Consider the following 26,858-nt stretch of genomic DNA (forward strand, 5'->3'; position numbering starts at 1 on the left):
CTGTTAGGGGGTTTCCCTGGGATCCTCTCTGCTCTTCCCTAGGATGGGGGAGGCAGCTTTCCCTGTGTTGGCCCCTCTTCTGCACCTTTGCTCTTGGGGTCCTGACAGGCATCTGGGGTTCTGGTTCTGGCCTCAGTACTCCGGGGGTGAGTCTTTGGCTCCTTTTACCACTATTGAGCATTATTCTCATGGATACACAAGTGCACTCTCACAAACACCCACAGGTGCTTGGATTCAGGTACTTACAGATTCACTTTTATACAGAAAAACCCTATTATTATCTTCAGCTGTCACTTTATACATTTCATATTAAATAATACTGAATATTCTTCAGTGATGGTATTAAGGCCTTAGTAGTTTGCACCTGTAATACTTTATCGGTTGGATTTGCTGTTCTTTTTCTTTCTCTTTCTGCAGGTGTAGAAGCAGACTCAGAGGATATTATATTGCTCTCTCCCTTTCCTCTCCTCTTTCTCTTTTACCTTTTCTCCCTTTTAGCATTTTGTCTCATCTGTTTCTCTCCTTTTTTTCCCCTCTTCTAACTCCCCATTTATGTTTCCATTTCACATGGAAATAGCCCCAGCATTAAATCTACTAAAGCTTCTCGCATAAATAAATCAAGCGGAGCACTATGGCGAAAGCACTATGGCAAAAGCAGTAAGGCTCCACTTGTGAAAGTAAAATCTGTTGGACTCTTTTTGGCATTAAGACAACAATTCTTAATGCTCCTGTCCCAGACAGGACACAAAGGAATAAAAATGCTTACCTGTTTTGAAGCTGTGCATCAGAAAAAAACATCTCCCACCTCACAATTTGCTCTAGGCCACTTGAGAAGAGTTGACCTTTCTTTTTTTTATTATTATTTGTATTTCAAGTCCAAACGTTGGCTCTGCTGTTGGCTAAATTTAAAACAGGAGACTTTCAGGAGATTTTGATATTTTTGTGCACGCTTCATTTCATCAGCTTAAATTGGTAAAAGCTGATGCAACAAATTTTTAATTTTCTCTGAATAATATAGCTACATTACATTAGAAAACTAGAGATATTTTAAACTGTAAATAGCTCAAGGGGCCTTTAAAAATGGAAAATAAAGTACCTTTGTCAGTTTTCAAGTTTGACACATTCAAGTTAAAAAAAAGTGTCTGTGTTAGATATTCCTTTAGCTGGCCTTAAGGAAACTGTTGTGGCATTTTAAACCTTTCAATGAGCTGAGTAGGGTGACCTTTTAGTCTGTGCAGCAGAAATGGGGTAGCACTTGGCATTTTGTGCTATTAGACTTTTCAGTACCACAAGACAGTCATTTTTTTTTTCTATTTTCAGGATTCCTAAACACTTTTATTTCATAATTTCTGACTTTTCACAATCAAATATCTAGATTTATATATGTAGTTTTTATAGCATTTGAAACCATTGAGTTCAACATATTATCTTACAACCGGTTTAAAAAGTAGCCAGGTCTACAATTTGGGCCGATATGATCAAACGTTGGTATTGATGCCATCCTTGGATAAAAATGCGGGATGAGAGCATAGTCCTGTGCTGGTAGAAGTTGCATTTTGTCTGATTTCACTCTGGAAATTTAGGCTGTCAGACAAACAAAAAACTAATCTTGTTTCCAAAAATAAAACCTGCAAAAGATTTGGATTTTAATGATAAATTCCACAGACACAGCACAGACAGCGATGCTGCCAATGTTAACAGTGCTACTGGTTGATAGAAGCTGTTATTAATAGCTTTAAAATGTTACTATCATATGTTCTTTGCTTTGTTGGGAAACAACAGAAAATTTTGTATTTTATCAAACTGCTTCTTTCAATTTCCCACATGCAGGTTTTTAATACTGCTATCATTTGCATTGTGACCCTCATGCCACTCCTGTTTCTGAGCAGTCTGAATACTGATTCAGCAGCTCTTTAGCATACGGAAAATATGTCCATGAAAAGTTAATTATGGGGCTTGTGTAACTATCAGCCTTGAAAACACAATTTTAACAGGAGAAAAAAAGGAACCACTTAATGTTTACGTCAAAGCGCTCTCTATTGGGAAATATTGGTATTCATATATTTAAAATCTGGAGAAATAATGAAGCAGCACCATTCTCAAATTGGCTTCTAATTGTTGGAGAGTGGTAAAGGGTTATTTAATTAAATCCTAAATTCCTGGACTTTTCAGATAAGAGTTACTGTCTAATCGGTATCATGGATAAAATGCAAAGCATTCATTAACTTTCTTGCATTATTTTTTTTTTTTTTTTTGGTTGTTTGTTTGTTTGGAAAGCCTCCTCAAAAATAGCTGTTTTAATGTGTTTGTCTTAATTTAATCCAGAGACAGTTTAAGACACAAAGATCTATTTCAACTATAATTAAAGCTGCTAGAAACATCTACAACAACAACAATAAAATAATAATAAAATAATAATAATAACGTTGTTGACGACGGCAAAGACAACAACAATAATAATAATAATAATAATAATAATAATAATAATAATAATAATAATAATAATGTTGCTTTGCAGAGGAGTGTGCCTTATTACATCAAAAACCAAAACACTGATAATAAACTGTCAGGTAATAATATGGAAAATTAAAGATGTGATATAGATCAATGTGAAAACTATTGCATTTAGTAAACAGTTTTATTTATTGGAAAATAAATATTAAAGAATTCATCTTTAATCAAGACCTGGGAAATGAAAGAAGCAATTTTCACACTTTTATAGACTTGATTTTTGCATTTGTTTGCAATCCTGTCTCTTGATTATGTTTTATGTTTCGTTTTTGGGTTTTTTTTTGGTTGTTGTTTATTTGTCAGTGTCGCAGTGACAGTGTGAGTTTTACATTAAAGCTTCTCTGCAGGAAGAAGGGAACAAATAAAAATCATACAGAAAAAAAAAAAGATCATATGATGGCAGTGCCCACATGCGAGCAGGAAATGGGGTTTCACAGTAGAAAAAGTGGACCTGGTAAAAGCCTCTTATCGTCTTCTTTTTTTTTTTTTTTTCTGACTCACATTTCTTAATTCTTATTCGCAGAGCTGGTTCCCCGGGAGCAGCGATGTGTTTGCACAAGCACCTGACCCACTGCGGCTCTCTGGGCTGTGGGGGTGTTATTCTGCAAGCCGAACCAGATGCCCTCTCACTGGGTAGCCGGATGCACACGGTACCTTCCCACACAACCCAGCCTTCTTACTCAGACATGCAGTAAATCAGCATTGGTTGTCTTCATTTGTTCCATTTTTTTGACAACGATGTGGAAGAAGGGAAGGCCTCGGGCGTCGTGTACCTGGTATGGTAAGGTCAGTGAGTCAACAGAGGAAACTCACACCAGCGTTGTTGCGTTGTTTTTATTTTTTATGTTTTTTGCGGCTTAACTAATAACTATGTTTCATCTTCAGATAGCTCTAGTCTAACACTCACCAGAATATGAATGATACAAACAATGTTTTCTTTATAGATTTTTGTAGAGTATTGTTATTTAACCATGTATACAGCCCCCGGCAAATGTATATGCGCTTCATTTCTTTCTAATTTTCAAAGTGACAGACACAACGTAGAGCAAAGTTCAAAGTGAAAAGAAAATTACAATCTATCCCCCTGAGTCAATACTTAGAGCTATGACTGCACCACATTTTGGTGCAGTCATAGCTACAAGTCTTCCATGGTATGTCTCAACCAGTGTGCTCAATTAAACGGATTTCTTTTTTCTTTCACATTCTTCTTTGCAAAATAAACTATCCTCAGATTTGAAGAATAATTTCTTTGAACATCAATGTTCCACAGATTCTCAATTGGTTTTAGCCCCTGTGGCGTTGACTTATAATGCATGAATATGATTTAACCCATTCCATTGTAGCTCTGGTCGTATAGTTACTGCCCTACTGAAAAGGTGCCCGTGGTCATCGGAGCACTCGGGGCAGTAACCCCCACTCTGGAGAAGTGGCTCCAACAGATACATGGAGAAACATCAGACAGCTCAGTCCAGAAGAGCACAATCTTAGGAGCAGGTAAGATCCTAAGGAGAACCCTCAAGCTCCCAGGCTTCTGGTGGAGGACCTGAGCTTTAGAGATGGATAACCACCCACCCTGCTCAGGAGAAAGAGCAGTTTATATCTATATATATATATATATATATATATATATATATATATATATATATATATAGATAGATAGATAGATAGATAGATAGATAGATAGAGAGAGAGAGAGAGAGAGAGAGAGAGAGAGAGAGAGAGAGAGATTGCTTTTACTCCTCAAATATACATTAGTTTTTGTTGGTCTTTTGAGATTTAAGGTGTACGAACAAATTTGCAGTGCACTCTAGAATTAAAATTTGCATTTGATGTAATAGTGGCAATATGACACATTTGGGCCACTTTTAAAGCAAATGCTTAGAAAAAAGATGTTGCTCTGACAGACTGGGAACGCTGTACAGTGGACAGATGGTGTATTGAAATATATGTTCTGCAGTAACGATCGCTTTGCACAGCTTCTGCCACCATTACACAATGCTCGGCAGACATTATGGACGCTGTGCTCTCCTACGGTATCGTTGCACTTCAAATTGTAGGCTTGTGCGTTTAGGGTCATAGCGTATTTAGGTGGGGGTTTGGATAAAGTGCAAAGCCATGCATTTCAAATGATTCTTATTGTTTAAAGCAGCGTCAGACTGATTAGATCTGCTGCATATCTCGTCCATGAATATGCTAACGTAGGGATCAGTTGGATGTGTACCAAGAGTAAGGCCTCGTTTCCCCCCCCCCTGAGGACTTTACACCTAAAATATGCAAACTCTCTCCAGAAGATTCCACGGTTAAAAGCACGGTGAGGGACCCATGCCGCTCTAACCACACGAGCTTCGGGTTCAAAGGTGTGCTTACAGCACAATAGATTCCCCTGAAAAGAAAAAAGAAGCCTGACCTGATTTGCAGTCGTCACAAAACATGCTGCTGATTCACACCAATCCTGTTGAGTTATGTAATTCCCTCTTGTTAAAAGGGAAGTTACCACAGCCCGCTGAGCGTGACGAGACTGGGCTGCTCCAGATCTTTCGTTGTTGGGAAAACAAGCATTTATGAGCAGTCCAAATAATTTTTGAATTCACAACGCACATATCCACTCATCGCATGTGGGTAGTCACACGATGAAAGAAGGAAGGCCAAATTGACCATGTGACCGTTTTTTTTTCTTTCGTATTCGAGCACGAGTAGAAGCTGAACCATGATTGATTGATTTACTTACCCACAACACCAGCTCTGCACACATAGAAGCATTTCTTGAGCTGATAATATGTTTTAATATTCTCAGATTCTAAATACAGATCAAGAAACAAAACTGAATAGATAGATAAGAAGCTTTCTTGCAAAAAATGTCCTTGCACCTTGAGCATTTGCCTATTTTATCACACTGCAACCACAAACGTTCATTTATTTTTGTGGGAATTTTATTGATTGGACCAACACAGCATATACACACACATTTCTGAAGAGAAACAAATAGGACACATGGTTTGATTTCTACATAGAAAAATCTGAAAAGTAGGGTTATACTGTATGGATTCTCCCCTTCAAATCTGACCTGATCCCCCATGAGAAAAAAGAAAAATATATAATCCAATTTAGAGCCAACAGAACATATAGCTGAGTCGTGCAGTAGTAGAATCAGTCTGTGGTTGTGCAAACATCTATCCTAAGCTCATCTGGTGGTTCCTGCTTGTACTCTGCCACAGTGTAGTGTCTCTTGTGCAGCTTAACAACGACCTCTCTCTCTCTCTCTCTCTCTCTTTAAAGTTGACCTTGGGTGAAACATGTGCATCATTGCTCAAAGCGACACGTCACTCAAGTCGAAGGTGGAAAGATTTCAATTCAACAGCAGAGGACGCCGGCACCAGTGCCATCAAAGTGTGCGCTGGGCGTTGTTGTACTAGCGCCTGGGCAGCAATCTGTTACCATGCGTTTGAAACAGCACATGTCTGTCACTAACTTGGCCATACGTCGGTCAAAATCTTAGTTTAACCTAACACAAGAAAGCTAATTTTGGATTTAAGTCGATTCCCTGGTACACTGAACTTTTCTGACCGGCCAGTCGCTCACACTGCAAGTGTTTTCTTGCACATCTAGCAGAGCTTGCTTTACCACTCTCACTGCCCCAGGTACCTGATAGGTGCTGCTGGATGACTGCAACTTTTGCACAGTAGTCGGGTCTCTGCTTTTCATCTCACAGGCAGAAGCGTCTCTGTGCCATCTAGTGGTAAACGGTCGGGCTTAGTTTACATCCATCTCACAGAGGCACAGTGCGTCTTTATTTTGATTAGCTAATTCTGAGAAGTGAAGCTGCTTATTGACATTAAACACTTTCTCAAGAAAGATCAGCTGAGAAAGAACGGATATCCATTTCTGTCATATTTCTTAATTACAATGGCAGTAATTTTTTTTTTTTTGCACATACAAAATGATCAATTTAAGCTATTTGTCTCCAAATAAAACTAATAAATTAATAAAATGGCCTACATGCTCAAGTACAAACCCGACAAATGAGCAAAATGCAGCTCCTGTTTCCCATCCCAGCAATATTAAGGAAAATGAATCTAAATTCATGAGCTGTTTACTTCTGTGACAGTGGATGAAGTTATTGGATGTAAATCCCCACGGAGCTGTACACAACTCCACACCGAGAAACTCATTTTTTTGTTTTCAGAAGAAAGAAAATCAAATTTGGAACATCAATCTCAGACTACTGTAAGTCTGGGAAGAAAACTCCCAAACAATAAATGTAAATGTGCCGCTGACAGATATACACATGAAACCTGTGGATGAATGAATCCTCGGATGAGGTTTGCAAAGGGTTGTTTCCAACAATGTTGCCGGACAAGTCCATTCCACGGCAGTTTTGGTCACAAGACAACAAAACAAATGAAGATGTCGCTTTTACGCTGTCAGAAACAAATCAAATATTTGAATTTAAGATTCAAGCATGTAGATTTTATGTTAATAGGCTAAATACTCCGCTACAGTGCTAGAGCAATAATTTTAACAACCAAGTAACCACTAAATGATTCAATACAGAAAGCCCTGAACGTGGATGCAAACGCCACTTTTTATCTTAAGCTCAGAAGACCATTTTTAGACACAAACGTTGCTATCAGAAATTGGACTTTAGTGGGAAAATCGTTCGCAGCATAAATGTGGGTGTCAGTAAAGAGTCTCTTTTTTTTTAAGGCTTCTGCTTCACGATCGAGGCCAAGCTGGGAATTCTACAACACACAGAGAAACGAACATCAGTTCAGAGAGAGGCAGGAAAAAAATATTTATAATGCAAGACCATGACCGCCACCCACTTGCTTGGATTTCATAGTGTTCTGTCCATAGTAGTGGAAGAACAGCAATATCCTAATGCAGCAATGTGAACCACATTACAGTAGCTAGTAGTTCACCGAAGCAAGGATGCCCATGAGCAGATCTATAGAAATATGTTACAAAGAGTGCGGCATCATAACAGATTAAAATCCCACCGCTATTGCTGATAAAAATCCTAAAACCTGCTTGTGTTGATTGTTGTTATTATCAGCGATTATGAGAGGTGACAATCAAAAAGAAAAAGAAGAGTTCAGAACTCTAAACACATCATCATCAACACTCTTCTAAGGATTCTGTGCATCTTACAAATTATCATTCATTTGCAATTTTCAATTATTCCCTTCACTTGGCCACTAGATGGTAGCAGAGAAGCACAGGTATGTTTTAACGAGGTTCAGATTTACTTCAGTGACTTTACTGTTGCTTTGAGGTAACACAGCTCTTATGTGACTCATTTTCTTTTGCTGCTATTCCCAACAACTTCACAGAATGAAAAACAAACATGTTTTAACCAAAAATACATCGATCACAGTCACAAGCTCATACTTGATGTTAAACTGAGAATCCCTGTTTGTATGCAAACTTCATTGTTTCTAGGTTAATTCTTCCTGCTGTGCTGTTTGGATTCAAGCGAATCCAAAGGCAATTCTCAGCAGAATAATATATCCGTTCCGGTCAGGCTCTTTTGCCAACTTAAAAGTACCTTCTGAAAATAACCATTAAGTAGGTATCACACATACTTTTTATTAAGCCCACATTTCTGAATTACAATGTTTTCTATTGGTCTGATGTAATATTCTAATCCTAAATGTTCTGTTGATCAGCTGTAAGGGGAAAATTGTTATAATTAACAAAAATAAAGGCTTAAAAACATTCAGTTTGCACATAATGAATCCGCATTATTGAAAGGTATTTTTCAAAGATGCTTCGCAAACTCTATTAGTGGCATCAGTCAATAATAAATCTAATACCAAAGTCATCAAAGGCTGACATGGGCGCTCCACTGGACTATAGAGGCATCGGCTTGATCAGCACCATTTACAAACTCTACTCAGGTATCCTCACTGACACATTAAACCAGTATGTAGAAGCACACAATATTCTAGCAGATGATTTAAACCTGTATTGATCATATTTATGCTTTATCATCAGTTAGGGCCAGACTATATGAAGGAAAACAAACTGTTGCATGTTGTATTGACTTCCAGAAGGTGTTTGAGTGGGTAAGCAGATACCTCTTACAGTATAAGTTAATCATTTCTGGTAGATTATACCATAAATATTGCTTTAATGTACCTTTAAAGCAATATCTGCATAATGCTCCAGTTCTATGTGTACAGGTGAATGATTTCAGGACTGGCTAGTTCTCCACTCCTTTTGGGGTAAAGCAAGGTGATGTATTATCGCCTACTTTATTCTCACTGTACATAAACAATCTGGTAGATGATATCAAAGAAGCCAACCTTGGTATTTCTGTTGACAAGTTAACCCTAAATATATTGTTGTACACTGATATCTTTCTTGCAGTGACTGAGGTGAAAAGTTACAAAAAAGTTTAAATATTTTGAATGTATGGTGTAAAGAAAATGGAGCTTGTCTCTTAACGATGACCCAACACTGGTAATTGATTTCAGAAGGAAATGTGAACAGAGAAGCTCATCCAACCTTATGTCTGGACCAACATCTTTAGCATTCACAGGTTCCTATAAATACCTTGGACTGGGTTTCAATTAATTCATGTGCATCACCGGGGGAATCAAACACCCATTCAAATCAGATGGGAGAGCTGTGGGAGCTATTCAGCATAAAATGAAGATTTTTACCTCATCAAGGCTTTTCTGTTTTTTACAAAACGTTTTGATCTAATGATTAGTCCCATTTTGTTTTATGTTTCTGGTGTGTGAGGCTTTGAAAAAATTAAACATATCCACGCTCTTCAGAGTAGCTGTCAGCTGCTTCTTAGGTTTTCACAAGTTCACTGCTAAACTGGCGGTAGATGGGATGGCAGCCCAGCCTTATGAAGCAAAGAGTGGAGATGCTTCGTTTGTGGAACCGCTTCACTCAGCTGCCAGAAGATAGTCTGAACAGGAAGATTTTTATATGGGACTGTGTGAAGAGCTTTAGCTGGGCAAAAGAAACTGCCTCATCATTAGCCATTTCTGATTGAAACTATGTTTATATAAACAGACTACAATGCAATCTAAATTTGTTAAATCAAAAATGTTTTAATGATTTTAAAAAGCAACAGAAGCAGGACGTTTGTCGAAAAGCAAAACTTAAAAACTGTTTTAATATTAAGGAAGAGTATCAGACTGAGCTACACGTAAAATTAAATCCATGTGAGAAGCAATGGTTCCTTACTTCTCGGCTCCAGCAGAGGAAGTGCATTTATTGGAGGAACCACTCAATTATAACCCCCGTTTGAACCGCGGTGAAGTTAGTTTTAGGTTGGACATCAGAAACTCACGCTCTGCAGCTTCAGCGCCGTCTGCCTCCTGTTGGAGCCGATACAGGGAGGCTGATCTGGGGCTGCTGCTCTCTGCCTGCTCGCTTGCTGCTGTAGCTGCAGAGCGATAATATCCAGCCTAAAACTAACTTCACCGCGGCCCAATATGAGACTGTGTTATGTTCAGATGTTCAGCACACTTTACTAAAGCCGTTTCCTGAACGATTTGAAACAAACTGATTGTGAAACAAACTTCTGTACCACAACGCTGTCATTACATGCAAGTTTATTTCATTTCTAAAGCGGTCTCGTCTGATAAACGTATGAGCACTGCTGACATGGACGTCGGTCCCACTGTGATGAACGGCGCCGCCAGGTTAAAGCCTTTGGTCAGCTTGGCCTCGCCTGCCCGACATCCTGCAACACTTCCACTAGCCATAATAATGGATAATTATGTGTTTTGCCGGGAAGAGAGGTGTGGATGGAGGGGACGAGGACATGTTTGACCAGTTTCCTAAATGTGGTTGTAGCCAATCAGAGTGAAGTCAACCAGGTAGAGCCTCATATCATTACCGTACCCAACCCTTTTACTGAGGAGGGAAATCTGGCCTGCCAAAATAACCGCCTACAAAAAGATATTTTTTTAAATGAAATTATTTGGAGAATTTACATCAACTACATGAAACAGTTTATGCAGTGATACCATGGCCCCTTTAATGCAAGTGGAAGATTAGTATCAATTTGTTCTTTATTTGAATGTATAACTAGTGGTAATGCAGATGTGTTTTGGTTATCTAAAGTCTTAAGTTGGTTGTCCATCCATCCATCCATCCATTTTCCTACACGCTTTATCCCTGCTGGGGTCGTGAGGGGTGCTGGTGCCTATCTCCAGCTGTCATTGGGCGAGAGGCGGGGTACACCCTGGACAGGTCGCCAGTCTATTGCAGGGCAAGATGGTTGTTATTTGTAAAGCCTGGAAAGAAGTCAGAGTGTTGTATCCTGTTCGAATATTGGAAAAAAAAAAAACAAAAAAAAAATAACATTGATATTTATGCTACGTTTGTAAATGGTGAATGGATGGAGCTTGTATATGGCTATTCCAGTCATGTAAAAGCGTTAAATATCCTGTACTGCTTTGTATATAGAGTGTCTTGTACACCCATGTGGGCTGGACACCACAGTGCATGATACTTTTAGTCAGTCAGTCAATCGATTGTATTTATTAGAGTTACTGATGTATATGATTAAGTAATATTATTCTGATTTATTGAGATGCACCTCTACAGTAAGCCGTATATGTCAACAGGTAAGATAGCTTTGTCCAGGAGCAGCCCTGGTGGATCATGCTACACAACATCAGTGAGAGCAGTGCGCCTCTCTGAAATGAGGGACAAGGAGATTCTCACAGAGCTAGACACACCGTCTATGTTTATCACCTTCAGACTAATTGTCTGGTCAGCTAAATAAATGTTACATTGTAATCAGAACAATTAGCTCTTTTAAGAGTTCCCTTTAAAGTAAAAACCTCAACTGCTGTATTCAAAGAAAAAAAATAACCACAAAGCAGAGCATAGAGTTATTTTACTGCCTTATTTAAGAATGGTTTAAAACGCTCCCTCTTTCAGTTTGTCTAGGGCTGTATGTTCTTCCAATCTATGAAGTTTGATTGAAAAGGTGACATCCATTAGAGAAACAGGGACCTCCCTCTCCCCACCTGCACTCTGTCCACCCTTCCTCCAGAATCTCAAAGATGTTCTATGCCCAGAAGTGAATTATACTCTAACCAGCAAGACTTTCCCCACAAATGATAGGAGCCTATTTTGTGTGTTGGAAAAAAAAAAAGCAGTCTTGCATTGTTTTCCTGCGATGAACCAAATGTCATTATCATAGGTGTGCGGTTGAACATTGGTTTTCCCAGTTTGCAGATGAGGTGATAACCTCTTCCCCATTGCTAGACTGAGATCACACTGCACACCAAGACCCTGACATTTTGGCAACAACAACACAAACATGTTTTGTGACAAAAGGCCGCCGTGGAGCAGCGTGATCTGGGAGGGAAACAAGGTGAACTTGATACGCAAACATGACCGGGATGCTTGCTTACAGGGAAAGGCTACAGCGCCCCTCACATTAAAAAAAAAACCTTTTCCACAGACCATGACCTTGTCAGCAGCTCCACACGCTTGAAGATTGAAGATTGTACGCCAGCGATCCCATCAGCAGCCTGGGCAGAAGCTACCGGCAAAACGTCCCACCCCAGAGTTTCAGAAAAAGCTGCGTCTGTCTGCTGATGCTGCACACGACGTGGGAGAGCAGGGATTGTGACTAGAAAGCGCTCTGTGCAGGCCTTCATTCAGTATACACACCGAACACATTACAGGAGGATATGAGTGAGGCTTACGGCAGACTAAACAGGCCTGCTCGGGACTCTCGCGTCGCCTTCTCCTGTGAAGAGAGGGAGGAAGAATTGTGGAGTGAAAGTCAAGTGACAGGCTCTAACACGTACTAAATTATTCTTGTCCCTCTGCCTTCAGACTGCAGAGGTTTATGTCCTGCTGTCATTAACAACGAATGTCTTAGACGTCTATGTTCCTCGTAAATGAGCTGTAGATCAGGAAGCACCTTCTCTGCAGGGGGCTATCTAAGTGTGATCACCAAACAGTACACCAGTCGCCTTAAACAAACCGCAGGCAGTGGAAGATGCACATGGCTGATCATAATAAATATTTACCACATATAGTGACCAGGGGTGACAGAAGCACAACACCTGAAGCCAATGACAGCGAGAAATGAACGAAAAGGGATTGGAGGATGATAAGCAAAGGTTACGTAAGAAGAATGTACGTTCTGCTCCAAAGAGTCTCATCAAGAACATATTCATGAGCCACAGTGATTTTTCCTTTAACCTTTTGTTTCCTCTAAATCTCCTCAGGAATACATTCAACTTGAACAATAGAAACTTAGAGTAAAAACTTTTTCAGATAAGGACTCATCATAAAAAATTAAAAACCTTTCATTTTTGTTAACATTGCTTTCCAATTGAAGAAACCTGGCACCTGGAATAAAAAACAAAAAACAGATTTGTGGCTTTGCCGTGATCTCGATGACAGAGACATTAGCCAGCCTCCATGCAGTGGCTTATTACCACTCAGATTATTCCTTTGGCCTCCATAACTTATAGACGCACAAATACAACTGGCTCAAAAAGTTCTGTGAAAAAGTACAACAGTTGGGATAGAATTGAAACCAGATGCACTAAATAAATAAAAAAATGAATAAAAAACATTTGTCTTACTCTCTGGCAGTAAGTCAGACTAAGCTTTTCCTGTTTCACGTCAGTTACGAGTAGCAAAATGATTTCCATTTCCTAAATGCCAGAAGAATGAAATATATTTTTAGAACTTTTTTTCTAACTTTCTTCAAATTCAGAAGTTTAGATACACTTTCTTTGCATTTAGTTGTGGATTCTTCCATAAACTTCTCACAATAATTTGCCAAAATGCTGGCCTGTCCTTCCTGACAGGACTGATGTAACCGAGGAATGCAGGCCGTCATGCTCAAGCACACCTTTCCACCTCAGCCCACAAATGTTCGATGGGACAATAAGATCAGTGGCTGCGTTTCAAAACATTGACTCTCTGTAAGTCGCTTTGTAACTAATTTGACCAGAAAAAACATGGTGGATCCATTAGCACCTTGTGGAAGACCCAAGCTTTACCTTCCTTGGTGATGTTTTCAGATCCGGCTTCCTTACATTTATTTTGTGAAGCGTCCCCCCAGAAGCCAAAAAGGCCCCCGCAAGATGTTGCTCCAACCCATTCTGACAACGTCACAATTAGAATGATGTTCTCAGGCTCGTAGGTTTCCACTTTTTCCTCCAAATGAAATGACGGTTATTCTACCCGCTTGGTTTTGCTATCAATACATCCACCGTGTAAAGTATTTGTCCCTCCAGACATTTGCTGAATGTAATCTGTCTTTTGTTGCTGCTTTCGGAGTAATCCTTGCCGAGCGGTTGTCCAGCCCACATGTACAGGAGTTGTTTGACCGTGGATAAAGCCAGCACCTTTAGTTTTTGTTCTGATAGATGCACTATTAGTATGAAGACTGTCCAAGACACACAAACTGTCACCACTATGTGAGAGAGTTTAATGGTGTTTGTGGGAGATATTGAGATTATAGCGGTGTGTCTTCATGCAAGTGAATAGTTGTATTTGTGTGAGAGATTATATGTAGGCATGTGAGAGATATTGTAGGTTTTTGTCTCATGGGGCCTCTCATATCTTCTGATTTTTCCTCATCTTCAGCTCTCTGTAAGACACCTGAAGGTTTTGGGTCAAAGCTCGCTGGTATCAGGGCACTATTTTATAACTGCATCTTAACCAAAACCTCAGGTCTAGGTGAAGAAAAGGAGCTCCAAAACATGATGATGCTACTCTCCTGACTGATACATTTGTGCAATGACACTTTCTACCTCTGCACACTGTGGCTTTAACTACTTGATGCAAATTAGACAATTTAGTAAAATCCTTGAACAACATTTCAGGTCATTAAGATTGAATACAGCTGACAGTGTAGAGTTACCCAGGAAGAACAAATGCTGAAACTCAATCTAAAAGCATCAGTTTATGGGTAAGCACAGTTAAGAAATCAGATTTTTTCTTTTGGGATGCTTGTTGTGTTGTTAGTTAAATTCTACAGGTCATGTATGGAAAAAACGTTCTGGAATGAAATATGTAGATGCAACAAGAACCTGGTATTTTAACAGGGGTTTGACAATACTTCACAGGGAAAGTGTTCTCTCACGCTTCTACTGGAGTTTGGTTTACTTTTTTTTTTTCCCACAACCTGTGGCACTTAATAAGTGCTGCTGCATGATTGCACCATGCGCAGTGCAGTAGTGCGTCTGCGGTCTGTTATACAAGTAAATGCAAAAGAGCTTCTGAGCCATCTAGTGGTTAAAAGTCATAATCGGTGTCGAACACAAACATGTTCAGTGCGGCTTCTCTCTGCTGTGGCCGTTTTTCTTGAACAATAAACCCAAGTCATATGGCACACAAAAAATATCAACGAGCTGAGAAACGACAGATTCATTTTGATCACCTTTTTTAATTAGAAATGCAATTTGTTTTGTACATACAAAAATATCCAGTGGTACCAATTTTTTCCTAGGAATAAACTGCTTAAATAAATTAAATCAAAAATGTTTACGAATGAGCGAAAAGAAGCCTGCGTTCCTCCTCCCCCCAAGAAGCGAAAAAGTGAACCCAACTTTGTTAATTTGTGAACAGTTAAACAAAAAGCAATTAATTGCTGAGTGCAAATCTCAATAGGCCCCAAGCACACACCTACACTGAAATTTTGTTTTTGAGAAGAAGGAAACAGACTTGAACGTTGCAAACCTCACTGAGACTGTAACTCTGCAGTAACTATTTCACATCAAACCCATGGATATTCAAATCCTCAGATGAGGTGTGCAAAGGTTGCTTCCAACAACACAGCTTCAACTAATCCATGCCCCTGCAAGCACTGGGAAACAATGCAGCTAATTATGAGGTACTTTGACAAGGCTCACTCACATAAGTAAGTTTTCAGAGGTACAGATTGTCATGTAAGGCTAAAATGTATAGAATTTGGAAGATAAGAAATATGTAAAATGCTGAGCTACAGAGCCAAAGTGAAATGTTTTACAGCCAAGTTACCACTGAAAGATTTAGTGTGCAAAGTTCTGAATCCCAATGCAAAAAGGCACTTGGTCAAATTAAGATCAGAAGACCCATTTTTGTGATACACTTTACTGGGAAAGGAGTTTGCATCATAAATGTGGGTGCAAGTAAACAATGGCTCCTGAATCCTCCAGTCGTTTTAAGGCTTCGGCTTCATGACCGAGGTCATGGTAGGAATTCTGCAACACAGAGAAAAAAAAACGACGTCAGAGAGAGGTAAGGAAAACACCTGTAGGGCAAAACAGCCACGACCGCCGCCCACCTTCATGGATCTCATTGTGTCGTATCCATAGTAGTGGATGGGTTGTCGCTGATTCTTTGAACTGGGATATCCAAATCCGGCGATGTGAACCACATCACAGTAGTTGAGCGCAACAAAAACAGCAAGGATGCCCGTCGTAGGGTGTACGGGAATCTGAAATAAAGAGGGCAACGATATGATGAAAGTTAAAATGGTCACTTTTGAAAAAATATACTAAATGGCATCTGCAATTACAAGAAGTGACATTCGTGAAGGAGAAAGTCGGGGAAAGATTATATTGAGCGGAGTCAAAGTGGTGCTGGGCATTTCTGTATGTCATGTTTTTCAGTAAGGACTTTTATCTACCTCTAGATGGCAGTAGAGACACAAACATAATGCTGCATGGAGCTTCTTGAAGCTCACTGGCAGCAAACAGCCTTTGAATGTTCAGAATACAAACTAAGAAACAGCATTAAACATGTCTCAGTATCTGGAAAGTCTTTTTTTTTTTTTTAAACCGAGTCTCATTCAGTCACTTTATAGATGTTACCAAATGCAGAGCATAGTATAAACTGGGTGCCAAATATGGTAACAGCAAGGCAACGTGTTAGCCTTAAAGCTGTCCAGTTGGATGGTTTGCTGCTTAACTGCTGGGAGGCTTTTGGGTCACCAGGGTGACTGCAGCTCAACGGACCTTTCTGTGAAGCTCTTACCATTTGAAAAGAGTAAGAGCTTTTTTAAAAAAAAAAAAAAAAAAGAAAAGAAAAAAAAAAACAGATGCTACAGGCTGTCAATCTGATGCACAGTGGCCAGAATAAGACAACACATATGCATCAATCCAACCATGCTGTCCTCTTGTTGAAAATGCATATTCATATTTACAAGAAAAAAATATGTAATTTACAATTTTTTACTTTGTTTATTTCATTAAAATTGTGATCATTGAGTACAATGTGAAACCGAAGGCAATTTGGAGATTAAACCTGATTCTGAAAAAGCTCGCTTGGTTCCAAAACAGCACGATGCAATGATTCTGCTTAAGAATCTGGGTCAAACATGGAAGCCAAATATTGGTTCAAAAGAAATACATTTTCTGCTTGACGTCATTGAGGATAAAACTGAAGCTCCATAAATAATTTATTGCTTCAAATTAAAAAAAAAAAAACTTAAACTTTCCACATGTTTACACATGACAAACTTCTCTGAATTTTACATTTTACGTGATAGAGCAGCACAAAGCAGAGCAAAACTGTGATACAGAAAGAATAAAATACATCATTTTTTTTTATGTTTCGCCAAAAATTCAAGAATAAAAAAGGTGTGCTTTGCCTGTGCACTTAGCCCATTTTAATCTGATACCTCTTAATAAAATCCAGTGCAACAGACTGCCTTCAGAAATCATCTAACGGGTCAAAAGATTTACCCTGTGTATAGTTTGACATTAATATAATTCAAGCTGTTCTATGAACCTCAGAGGTTTGCTAGAGAACATTGGTGAACATACAGCATCATGAAGATCAAGGAACACAGCAGAGATGTCAAGAAGGAAGTTGTGGAGAGGTTTGAGACAGGGTTACGTTATAAAACAATATCCCAATATCCCATTTGTTTAAAATTATGAATATGGAAATTATAATAAAAAAAACATAATTAATAACTTGGAACCCTAAGCAAAAATCATCCACAACAAATGTATATTTTAAGGTACTCTACGGGTTTGTGATGAATGGGTAACTAGCACTTAATAATCAATAAATAATTGGAATGAATAATTAATCATCATTAACCATCTGGGTGTTTGATCTTGTGGTGGAATGTTGGAGTTGCACGTAAAACGATATGCGAGGTGAAAGTCTACCGCTGCGCATCTTTTTGGACACAGCGCCCCCACCAGGACATGCGGTGGTGGCGGCACAATGCGACAGAGAGGCTTTTCTTCTACAGACAAGGAAAACTGGTCTGGGCTGACCAGAAGATGGGCAGAGCTAAAAAAAAAAACAGGCCAGTCCTGGAAGAAATGCTGAGAAAGAGTTTAGACTAGAGCGGAGTTTCACCTTCAAGAAGTACAACAACCCGGGAATATACAGTCCAATCTACAGAGGTATGGTAGCATACGCATGTGTCAAGCCCATACCTAAATCCATTTCAGAACGTCTGGCCAGACTTGAAAACCAATGTTCAAATGATCTCCATCCAATCTGCCTGTGCTGCAGTTATTTTGCAACACGTCAAAAAGCCAGACACAAACCCTAAAAGATTTACATGGTCCCTCACCCTCTTGATCCTCACAGGCCGAGGAACCATATTTGGTAACTTGGACAAACACAATTTGCAAAACCCAGTGGATTAGCCTGTCCAAAGAGATAAAGGTGATGTCACAAAGTGTTAAGACTGTTAAAACCCACAGTGGACAGGAGGAAAGTTTCAAACTTCAGTGTTCAGTTCAAGATCACAGAGTGTGTAGTTTTGCATGTCTGCCAACTCCCACATTTTGCAGTCAAAGCATTAAAGCAGAAAAATAAAAGTTGTCTTCTTTTATTATTATTATTTAGAGCGTTTAATGCTTGTGTTAAAGGTAAAGCCTTTCCTGACTTGATTCTGAGTTTTATGTCCAAGGTAGAATGCTCTTGGGATGAATAACACAGCCATCTCCATCATCTAAACAGGTTGGTATCCCTGAAAAAACTGTGTTTATTGTCTTTATTATCCATCGTTTCATTTTTTTTTTTTTTGTTTTTGCCATACAATGCTTCTTGCGACATTACAATATAAGATTATTCACTCATTTGTCCTCAAAATTAAGTTGATTTTAAGTGTTATGCACACTTAATAGGATGTCGGCTTGGACTAAATTATTTAAAACTTGCCTGTTGGAACAAAATAAATGTTATCCCGACATACCACAGTAGTTTTTGTTTTGGGATCGTGTTGGCAAAATAATTGATCACAATAAAGTTTATTTAAAAAGGCAATAATTAGACGTATAATGGGAGTGTTTTTTAAGCTCGAATTATAAGCTTCAAAAATAGCATATGGATACAAAGTGGTAAAATTGCACAACTTGTCCACAATATGAGCATAACATTTGACATTATTACAGACATCAGTTGCATATGCTAAAATAAACATATTCCTCCTGTCAGAATTTTACTATACTTATAACGTTGTATACTTACAGCTGATAAGTGTAAGTATAAGTGAACGATTATTAAAACTGATATTATTTTTGCTGTGGTTATTTTAAGAGGCCAGATAGGACTACTAACATTTTCAACTTGATTAAATTCTCTCGAATAAATTTTAATAAATGTTTGGATATCCCTGGTATTTATTTTTGTTGTTCTGTCATGAAATGGGCAGCAAGCCATATGGTGTAACTTCACTGTCCTTAGATTCCATCATCAAATATTTTTTTAATGCAACAAAAGCAAAAAAGTAAAAAAACAAATTGAAGGGGGAAAAAAAAAACACTTGGAGGGAGACGTTTAGGCGGAGAGACGGCCTGATAATAGAAGAAACAAAACAAAAGATAAAAACATTAGCCAGCTGGGTTAAGAGATAAGTGAATCTGAAGGCGGGGCAGCCTTATCTGAGATGGGTTCACCGGGCCCGAGTTTGAGTCCAGGGGTGATCCCACAACTGAGTCGCATAGGAACCAGCCCACAAACAGAGGGAGTGAAAACAAATACATGCTGCAGCAAACGAGCTACATGGGGCATTACTCCCATAGTTTGCTTATATGTGGCGTCAATAGCTACATTACCGCACTCAACGCTCACAAACACGTTTCAATCAGATGAAAAAAAAAAAAAAAAGTAGATGTGCCGATACCTTTGTTACAGGACTTTTGCTGACAAATAAGCGGGCCGATAACCACAATGAAGTCCGCTGGCTGGCTGCTTGTAAAAACATTAGAGCTGGATTTAGGTTCCGCTTCAAATCAAATCGTTTTGTTTGAAATTGTCCTTACTTAAGGAGAAGTGATTCTTTGGTATCTTCAGCAGTGACGCCCTGGCGGTTCCGCTTTTAACGTTGCGGTATTAATCGTGGAGGAAGAGTGAGGCGTCTCTGACGATGTCCCTGCAGAGGCTGTGAAACGCGTCCTGGATAGCATAAACCCGTTCACCGCTGCCAACTAATGCTTCCAAAACCTTTCATCTGTCTCGTCATTTCTTGGGGGGGAAAAAAAAACGCACAACAACTTACACTAAATATAAGATGTCTGTTGCTTTGTTGTCAGCTGGCTCAGTCTGAGCACAGAGGATCTCTTGTTTTATTTGTTACTTAGTTTTCAGCTGGCACAGTCAGTGGTTTGATTAAATTAAAACGAGATTGGACAAAGACTTACTTCCACACGGAAATAGAAGGACGCCACCCCATCCTATTTGATAATGCAGCAAATAGTTCAAGCCCGCCATACCTCCTCCCCTCTTCTACTTCCTCTGTTATCAGACGGTTCCTTAAGGGGCCCACATTAGCCCTGTTGGTGTATGTGACAGTGGAATGCTTCTCCCTCACTACAGCGGACATCCTGACTAGGTTAACTTTGTACTTTGCACTCTATTGTGTGTGTATTCATAGGCTATGATCATTTATTTTTATTATTGAGGGGTAGGTGGAACCCAAACAGGGGTTATTACGCAAATCGGTTTAAAAGGGAAGCAACAAAATTAATCCCAAACACTTGTAATGAAATCCAACTCAAAACCATGGATTTCCAACTCCGACCATGTCATCTAGTCCTTGCACAACAGTTGCTCTCTCATAACTTTGTGCTGATTATGTTTTCACTTTTGTTAATTTTTTTTTTTTGCAAAAAAAAAACAAAAAAAAAAAACTAACTAATACGCCTGAAAACTGAACTCCACAAAACAGCATCTTGTCCACACCCAGAGTTTTCTCTCATGGACAAATGTTTGCAGTGACGTGTCCTTTTAGTTTTAATATGTAACATTTGCTCATCTGCACACTTGCAATACATCTGTTAAGTTGTGTACGATGACAAGCAAAAACAATTGTCAAAATGACTAGACAAATACCATTTGGATTAAGAGCTAATATACTGCAAGCCTTTTCATTACACATACTTGAATTGTGTTTTTTGCACAACTTTTGAAGACAAAGATAACAGGGAATCCAATAAATCTACTTAAATCGTAACTCACCCCCATACCCAGATCCTTACTTCGCCCAATCTCATAATTGAAAAATGTGTCAAGAGGAAGCGGTGCCCCCGCGGACCAGGAAATGTGTGAAAGGGTGGGGGCTGGGTGTGGTCTGGCCTACTAGTAAAAGCTAAACAAATGCTAAATAAACTGACTAAATGCTAAGCTGATAAATTGCCAACCTGAAAATCAGTAGGACAGCAAAAGTCACTATTCCAACTCGCTACGGAGGGATAAAGCTCAAGACGGAGCTGCTTTTATTACCCTTTAAGACCATTAACTATAAAAAAGCTTTAGGAAGATCTTCCACACCTTGTTGAGGTGATAGATCTACCAACAGCCCAAGATTAACCACCACCCTCGATGAAGTTACCAGAGGAAAACCCTGTCCTGCACAAGGTCGTGAATGCTGTTTTCTTTAGTCATTGACTTAGCTCTAACTTATAGCAGCATATAAACGCTGCTGAACCAAAGGGATGAATCAATGTTCTTTACAAAGTACTAGTGCTGCTTGATTCCAAGTTACCCAAGTTAAACATAGTTACAGTTTGATTAAACATAGCATCTGTTTTGTTTGTCATGAGTGTTTGTATAACAGCAATAAGGAACTTTGATACTGATAACGGGTATTTTGTGGAACTTAAAAAAGGATGCTATGAAGGCAGCTGCCTTGCTGTTAGCTACCTGACCCGGGTGTGCTGGTTTCTGGTCATCTGTCCCTTTAGAGCTTTTCTCCGCCATCTTAATTCAAGTCTATTATTTCTGGAGAAATAATTACATGATGTGCTAAAGGTAATGGGTTTTTAATTTAGTAAATAATTCTTTAAAATATTATTTTCTCAAATAATGGTTCATCTAACTCAGAGTTGCACTGTGAATGGGTTGAACAAATGTGAATTGCTGTTCTGAATTAGTTAAAGTAATCTAATCCCGTTACAAATTCTTTAGGATTAACTTTGGTTCTATAAATAAAGGATCCTCACTGAACTCTGAAAATTATTTAATTAAATTTATGGTGATAGTTTAACCATTTTATAGTTGTCCTTTTGTTCTCGTTTACATAGTTCTTTCATTTTAATTTTGCTCTGTAGTTTTAGTTATGTTTCACTAGCCTAGCAAATAAGAATTGTTATTGAAATATGTTAGACTGAAAGTTGAATTATTTCTGTTAATACAATATTAAATTTGAAGAGGATTTGTCACTTGTTTATTTCATGCATGTCCTCTCATCACAAACGGTATGAAAGAAGGTAAACACCAAAAATGAAAATTTGTCGCAGTTCCTGCTAAAGCTCACAATTGTTCTGTAAAATCTAAAGCCCTTGTTTAGACCCAACCACACCACCCTGCCGCTCAACACTACAACCCATCATCTTTCAGATCATTTTTCCTGTCGACATTCCTCTCTCTCCAGCCTTTCCTTTGCAGCCTGTGGAGATGAAGCAGAGATCCTGTTGGATGAGCCCCCTGACTGCCTGTAGGAATCTTCTCTTTCCACTGGTTATTTCTGTCATGCAACAACCACTTGTGTTTGTACTGCAACCCAATAGAGTAGCACACCCCCCAGTCACTGTTGAAAGGGAAGGAACACAAAAAGGAGGAACAGGCGGAACCCAAAAAGAGTTATTACGCAATAAAATTCATCCCAAACACTTGTAATGAAATCCAGCTCAAAACCAAGGATTTCCAACTCCGACCATGTCATCTAGTCCTTGCACAATAGCTGCTCTCTCATAACTTTGTGCTGATTATGTTTTCACTTTTGTTAATTATGTTTTCAGTCAGTTATTTTGCCTTGATTTATTTATTTTTTTAAATGGTCTGAAAACACAAGCATCTGGTTTAACTATATACAAAATGTTGGCTACTTAATCCAATTTGCAGAGGTTCTGCTGTGCAGCCCGAAAAGCAAGAGGCACTAAGGGCAATCAGAACCTAATCTCCATCACTTTCTGTTGGAATTAAAACTACAACATATCTACACACTTTCAAATATATAGCCAAACTTTTAAGTAACGTGTCTTTAAATAGGATGTTTACACAGAGAACAAGACAAATTACTGGAGGAACTGAAGCTATTCAGTCGACAATTCATCCAACCTTCTTAACATTCATGTGGGAAACAGTGATGAGCAGGCAGAAAGAAAAAAAAAAAACACCAAAAGGAACAAACATAGTGAGAGAAAGAGAAGTTGTTGTGGGAAAACTGGAGTTTAGGATGCAGCAGAGCCACAACACAACCTTCACATGACTGTGCTCTCAGGCTTTTTATCACCTGACTGTTCCCAGAGTCAGACCTGAACAGGGTAAGACATCTTTTTAAATATGCCGCCCCCTCTGTCTGGGACTAATTCCAAAAAGACTCAAAGCTGATAGAGCTGGTGAATTCAAGGCACAGACTGCAAAAAGAGACATTTAACATCTGGTAACTGGTTTTGAGTTGGTACCTCTAATACAGGGGTGTCAAACATACGTTCGGCGGGCCGGATCCGGCCCGCCGAACAATTTAGTCCGGCCCTGTGGCTAAATGCATTATCATTATAAAAAAAAAAAAAAAAAAATTTTTTTTTTTTTCAGTGTCCTGTCTGGCAATGTGGCAATAAGATGCCACAAAGAGCTCATCAGATTTGACTTTCACAGGTGGACAAGATAAAAGGAAGAGAATGATAAAACAATTATTGAAAAAAACATGTACTTTGTTTAATTGAAAATATGCAGTTCCTATATTGTCCACGAGGGGCGCTGTGTTTTAATTAGCAGATTAAGCTTCAGGTGTGGAAAAATTCAAATCATTTCTTAATTTTTATCTGTTTGATGTATTTTGTCATGCAGGACAGTGTTTTTAAGTTCCAAAAAATGTGAAAAATGTTTTTCAACATTGTATAATCACTGTGATCAGTTCTTATGCATAATGCACAAGTAAATGTTTAACTGAGTAAAAGTATTGTTGAAATTGCACATAGTTTTCTTAAAAACGCTGAGGTTATTCATAATATATTGTGTAAAAGTGAAATTAACTTAATATAAAAATCAACAAGTCCACATTTATTAGTTCTATTTAATCTTGCAATGAGTTTACTCGTGTGGCCCTCTTGAGATCAGATTAAGCTGTATGCGGCCCCTAAACCAAAATGAGTTTGACACCCCTGCTCTAATACCTGGTTCCTAGATTTGTTCAGACGTGTTAAGGATATGGATGAACGCATTTTGTTTAGTTCTTTCATTGCAACTCTGCTGCCGTCTCAACAGTCCCCTCTTGGAAAAGAGATTTTTAAACTTAATAAGGCCCTTTACCCAGTTAATAAATAAGTAATGGCCATAAGTAATTGCTTCCTTGGAAGGTCCAGATTAAATTCCCTAAAAATTAGTGCTGAGCAACTGATGTAGTTATAGAAATATCACATCTGATTTCAATAACGGAATTATTGATCAACTTGTTTGAGAGAAGTGAAACCTTTTTGTTCTGTTTTTTGTATTTCTTTTTTTTTTTTGGGGGGGGGAGGGTCACACTACTTTTTAATCATCAATAAAAGTTTGACATTAATTAAGACAAACATTTAAGGAAAAAAAGGCTATTTGCAAACTTGTCTCTGCAGTAAATTGTGCAAAGAAAGATTTCCTCAAACCACCATTTGCATACATAGCTGGATTTAAAATGTATTTTGACGGATACACAGTAATTAAACCGTTTAATTACTGTGTAGCTTAAACAGTTTCCAGGAACAGAAATGTACAAAACCTGTCTAAATGTACAATTATAAAATTATTAAGTATTTCCATTTTTGTGTATTTAGTGTCACTTTTGAAAAACAATTATAAAAATTTCGGGCAAGGATGAAAACATTTAGAGTGTTTTCGGTGCAGTGAAATGACAAAACCAAAACTGTATGTCTGAGTAAGATAAACTTGTACACCGCCCTCAGCAGGATTTTTTTTTTCACCGTAACGGTGGATGTCTGGTGGTGGGTACGTTCACTGGAGTATCGTTTCGCTGCGTAGTGCAGATCGAAGGGGGCTGTTCGTCAAGCTAATACCAGCTAGCGCTAGCTTATGTTGTACGCAAGGTTTATAGCTGCGCTGATGCACATACAATAGCTTTAACGACTTTTCTAGGTTGCTCTCAAACAACGGTCCATTACGCTGAAACGCGCTGGTGAGAACCCTGTTGTATTGCCTTTGAACTAAAGGTTTTGCTTTTAAACTCATTTCTAGCTTTTTTTAGCAGTATCATAATTCTCTAGACATTGAGACAAAAGTAACACCTCACCTGTTTTCCCTTTTGGGGAAAAAGCCTGAGAAGTTTATCTGCCGTCTGGTGCAGAAAATGGGGATCCAGCACTCGGATTTTACTTACATCACCCAACCAGATTTGTGGCGGAGGTTTCCAGAAGCCTTTCCTGACCTTAGAGGCAAACATAAACCGAGACAGAGAGACAGAGAGATAAAAAAAAAAAATCAGGACCGTATGAAAGCAAAATCTATAGAAAGACATTAACAACAGAAATCTCCTCGCTTGGAAGATGCAGTTAATTTAGGCAAACTGAGAAGCAATTGACTCCCTCACGTCTGCAGGCCACTGAATCGCTGTGCAAATTAACGGGTAATGACCCTGCAACTATTAGTGGTGGGAGGCCGGAGATGCCGGGAGCAACAGAGAAAGAAAAAAAAAAGATGTCTGCGATGGAAAGAACAGTTAACGCTGAATGGCAGTGGCTTTGCCCAAGTTTACCCTATTAAGTGCTTGTTCCAGACACGGATGACTGGAAGAAGCTGGAAACAAAACCTAAGAGGGAATGTGTGTGTTTGAGACAGAGAAGAAAGGGAGACAGAGCCGAGATGTGAGTGTGCTCACACACACATCCCCTTACCCTCTTCTCATTGTAGACGATCTCTTTAAGCCAGCGGAGGTCTTGCTGCTTGAAAGGCACCAGGACCATGAGTGTGTCCGGCTCGTTCTGCAGCGCGGGGTTATAGGAGGCGGACTCAGGGTAGAAGAACCTCATGGTGGTCTTGTTCCCAACATCTTCTTCAAAGCCTCTTACCGGAGCGTCATTCAACCTAAAAGCATGGAAAAATTCAGGAGTTGGATCAAGAACTTTAAATCAGGAATTTTATTTGTCTAAAGCACACTTTTGTTTTTAGTTTATTTACTGGTTTTGCTTTTTGCAGCTTTGTTCTACTTTTGAATGCGGTCGTCCTTCCGTCTCAGTAAACATCCATATTTTTAACTTTCGATGCAAAGCTAAAAACCTTTTGCCACACTAGGTCACTTCTCTTCAAGAACTACTCACGTACCGTGTTTTAACTTTCAACGAAAAATTATATGCAACGGCGTGCATGCACATTAACTGTCCAGGTTTCCCTGTAACAGACGAGACTGGTAAGCAGCGAAAGCTATTCAAAACTTCATATCCAGAAATACACATCAGGAAACCACAAACTGCCACCTCCCAACTCCTCCTCAATTTTAGTTGGAATGATCTCTTTTATCTCCTCTCTCTTCAAAACATCCACTGTCAAAGGTCAGCCTGTATTGATGAATCGGGTAATTTTTAACAGAAGTAGAGTGAATGCTTCTCTGTTTTTGAAGCCGTGGACTTAGAACCTCACGGTTCAGTCTTTGGTTAGTGATGATGATGATGTGGCTCAGTTGACCCCTTTAAGCCATGACCTTTAACAGAAACTGGAGCATTTTACAGTAAAAATAGCCAGAATGAGAGTCAACAAAATCTGCAGCCACGGATCTCAACGGGGGGGAGGGGTAGGGGGGGTGGGGGGGGGGGGGGGGGGGGGGGGGGGGGGGGGGGGGGGGGGGGGGACAAAACCAAAGCAGGACGATCCCTTAAAGTTGGAAGCCTGTCTCTACCTCAGTGGCAGAAGTATGGGTATTCTGGTATCTTACTCATAAGGAAAGGCAAGTAGAAATG

The 26,858-nt window shown here is 39.1% G+C and overlaps 1 protein-coding gene across 1 annotated transcript; it reads right to left on the minus strand.

Moving 5' to 3' along the window:
• Positions 1–14,888: 14,888 nt before the first annotated feature.
• LOC118556376 (CMP-N-acetylneuraminate-beta-galactosamide-alpha-2,3-sialyltransferase 4-like) lies at positions 14,889–25,989 on the minus strand (the record flags this gene model as incomplete). Its single annotated transcript, XM_036134321.1, is given in 4 exon segments — positions 14,889–15,704; positions 15,788–15,940; positions 25,199–25,333; positions 25,800–25,989. Coding segments are annotated over 4 exon segments (568 nt in total), but the record flags the coding sequence as incomplete, so codon positions are not given.
• Positions 25,990–26,858: the final 869 nt, after the last annotated feature.

Source organism: Fundulus heteroclitus, unplaced genomic scaffold, assembly GCF_011125445.2.
Source record: "Fundulus heteroclitus isolate FHET01 unplaced genomic scaffold, MU-UCD_Fhet_4.1 scaffold_799, whole genome shotgun sequence".
NCBI lineage: Eukaryota > Metazoa > Chordata > Actinopteri > Cyprinodontiformes > Fundulidae > Fundulus > Fundulus heteroclitus.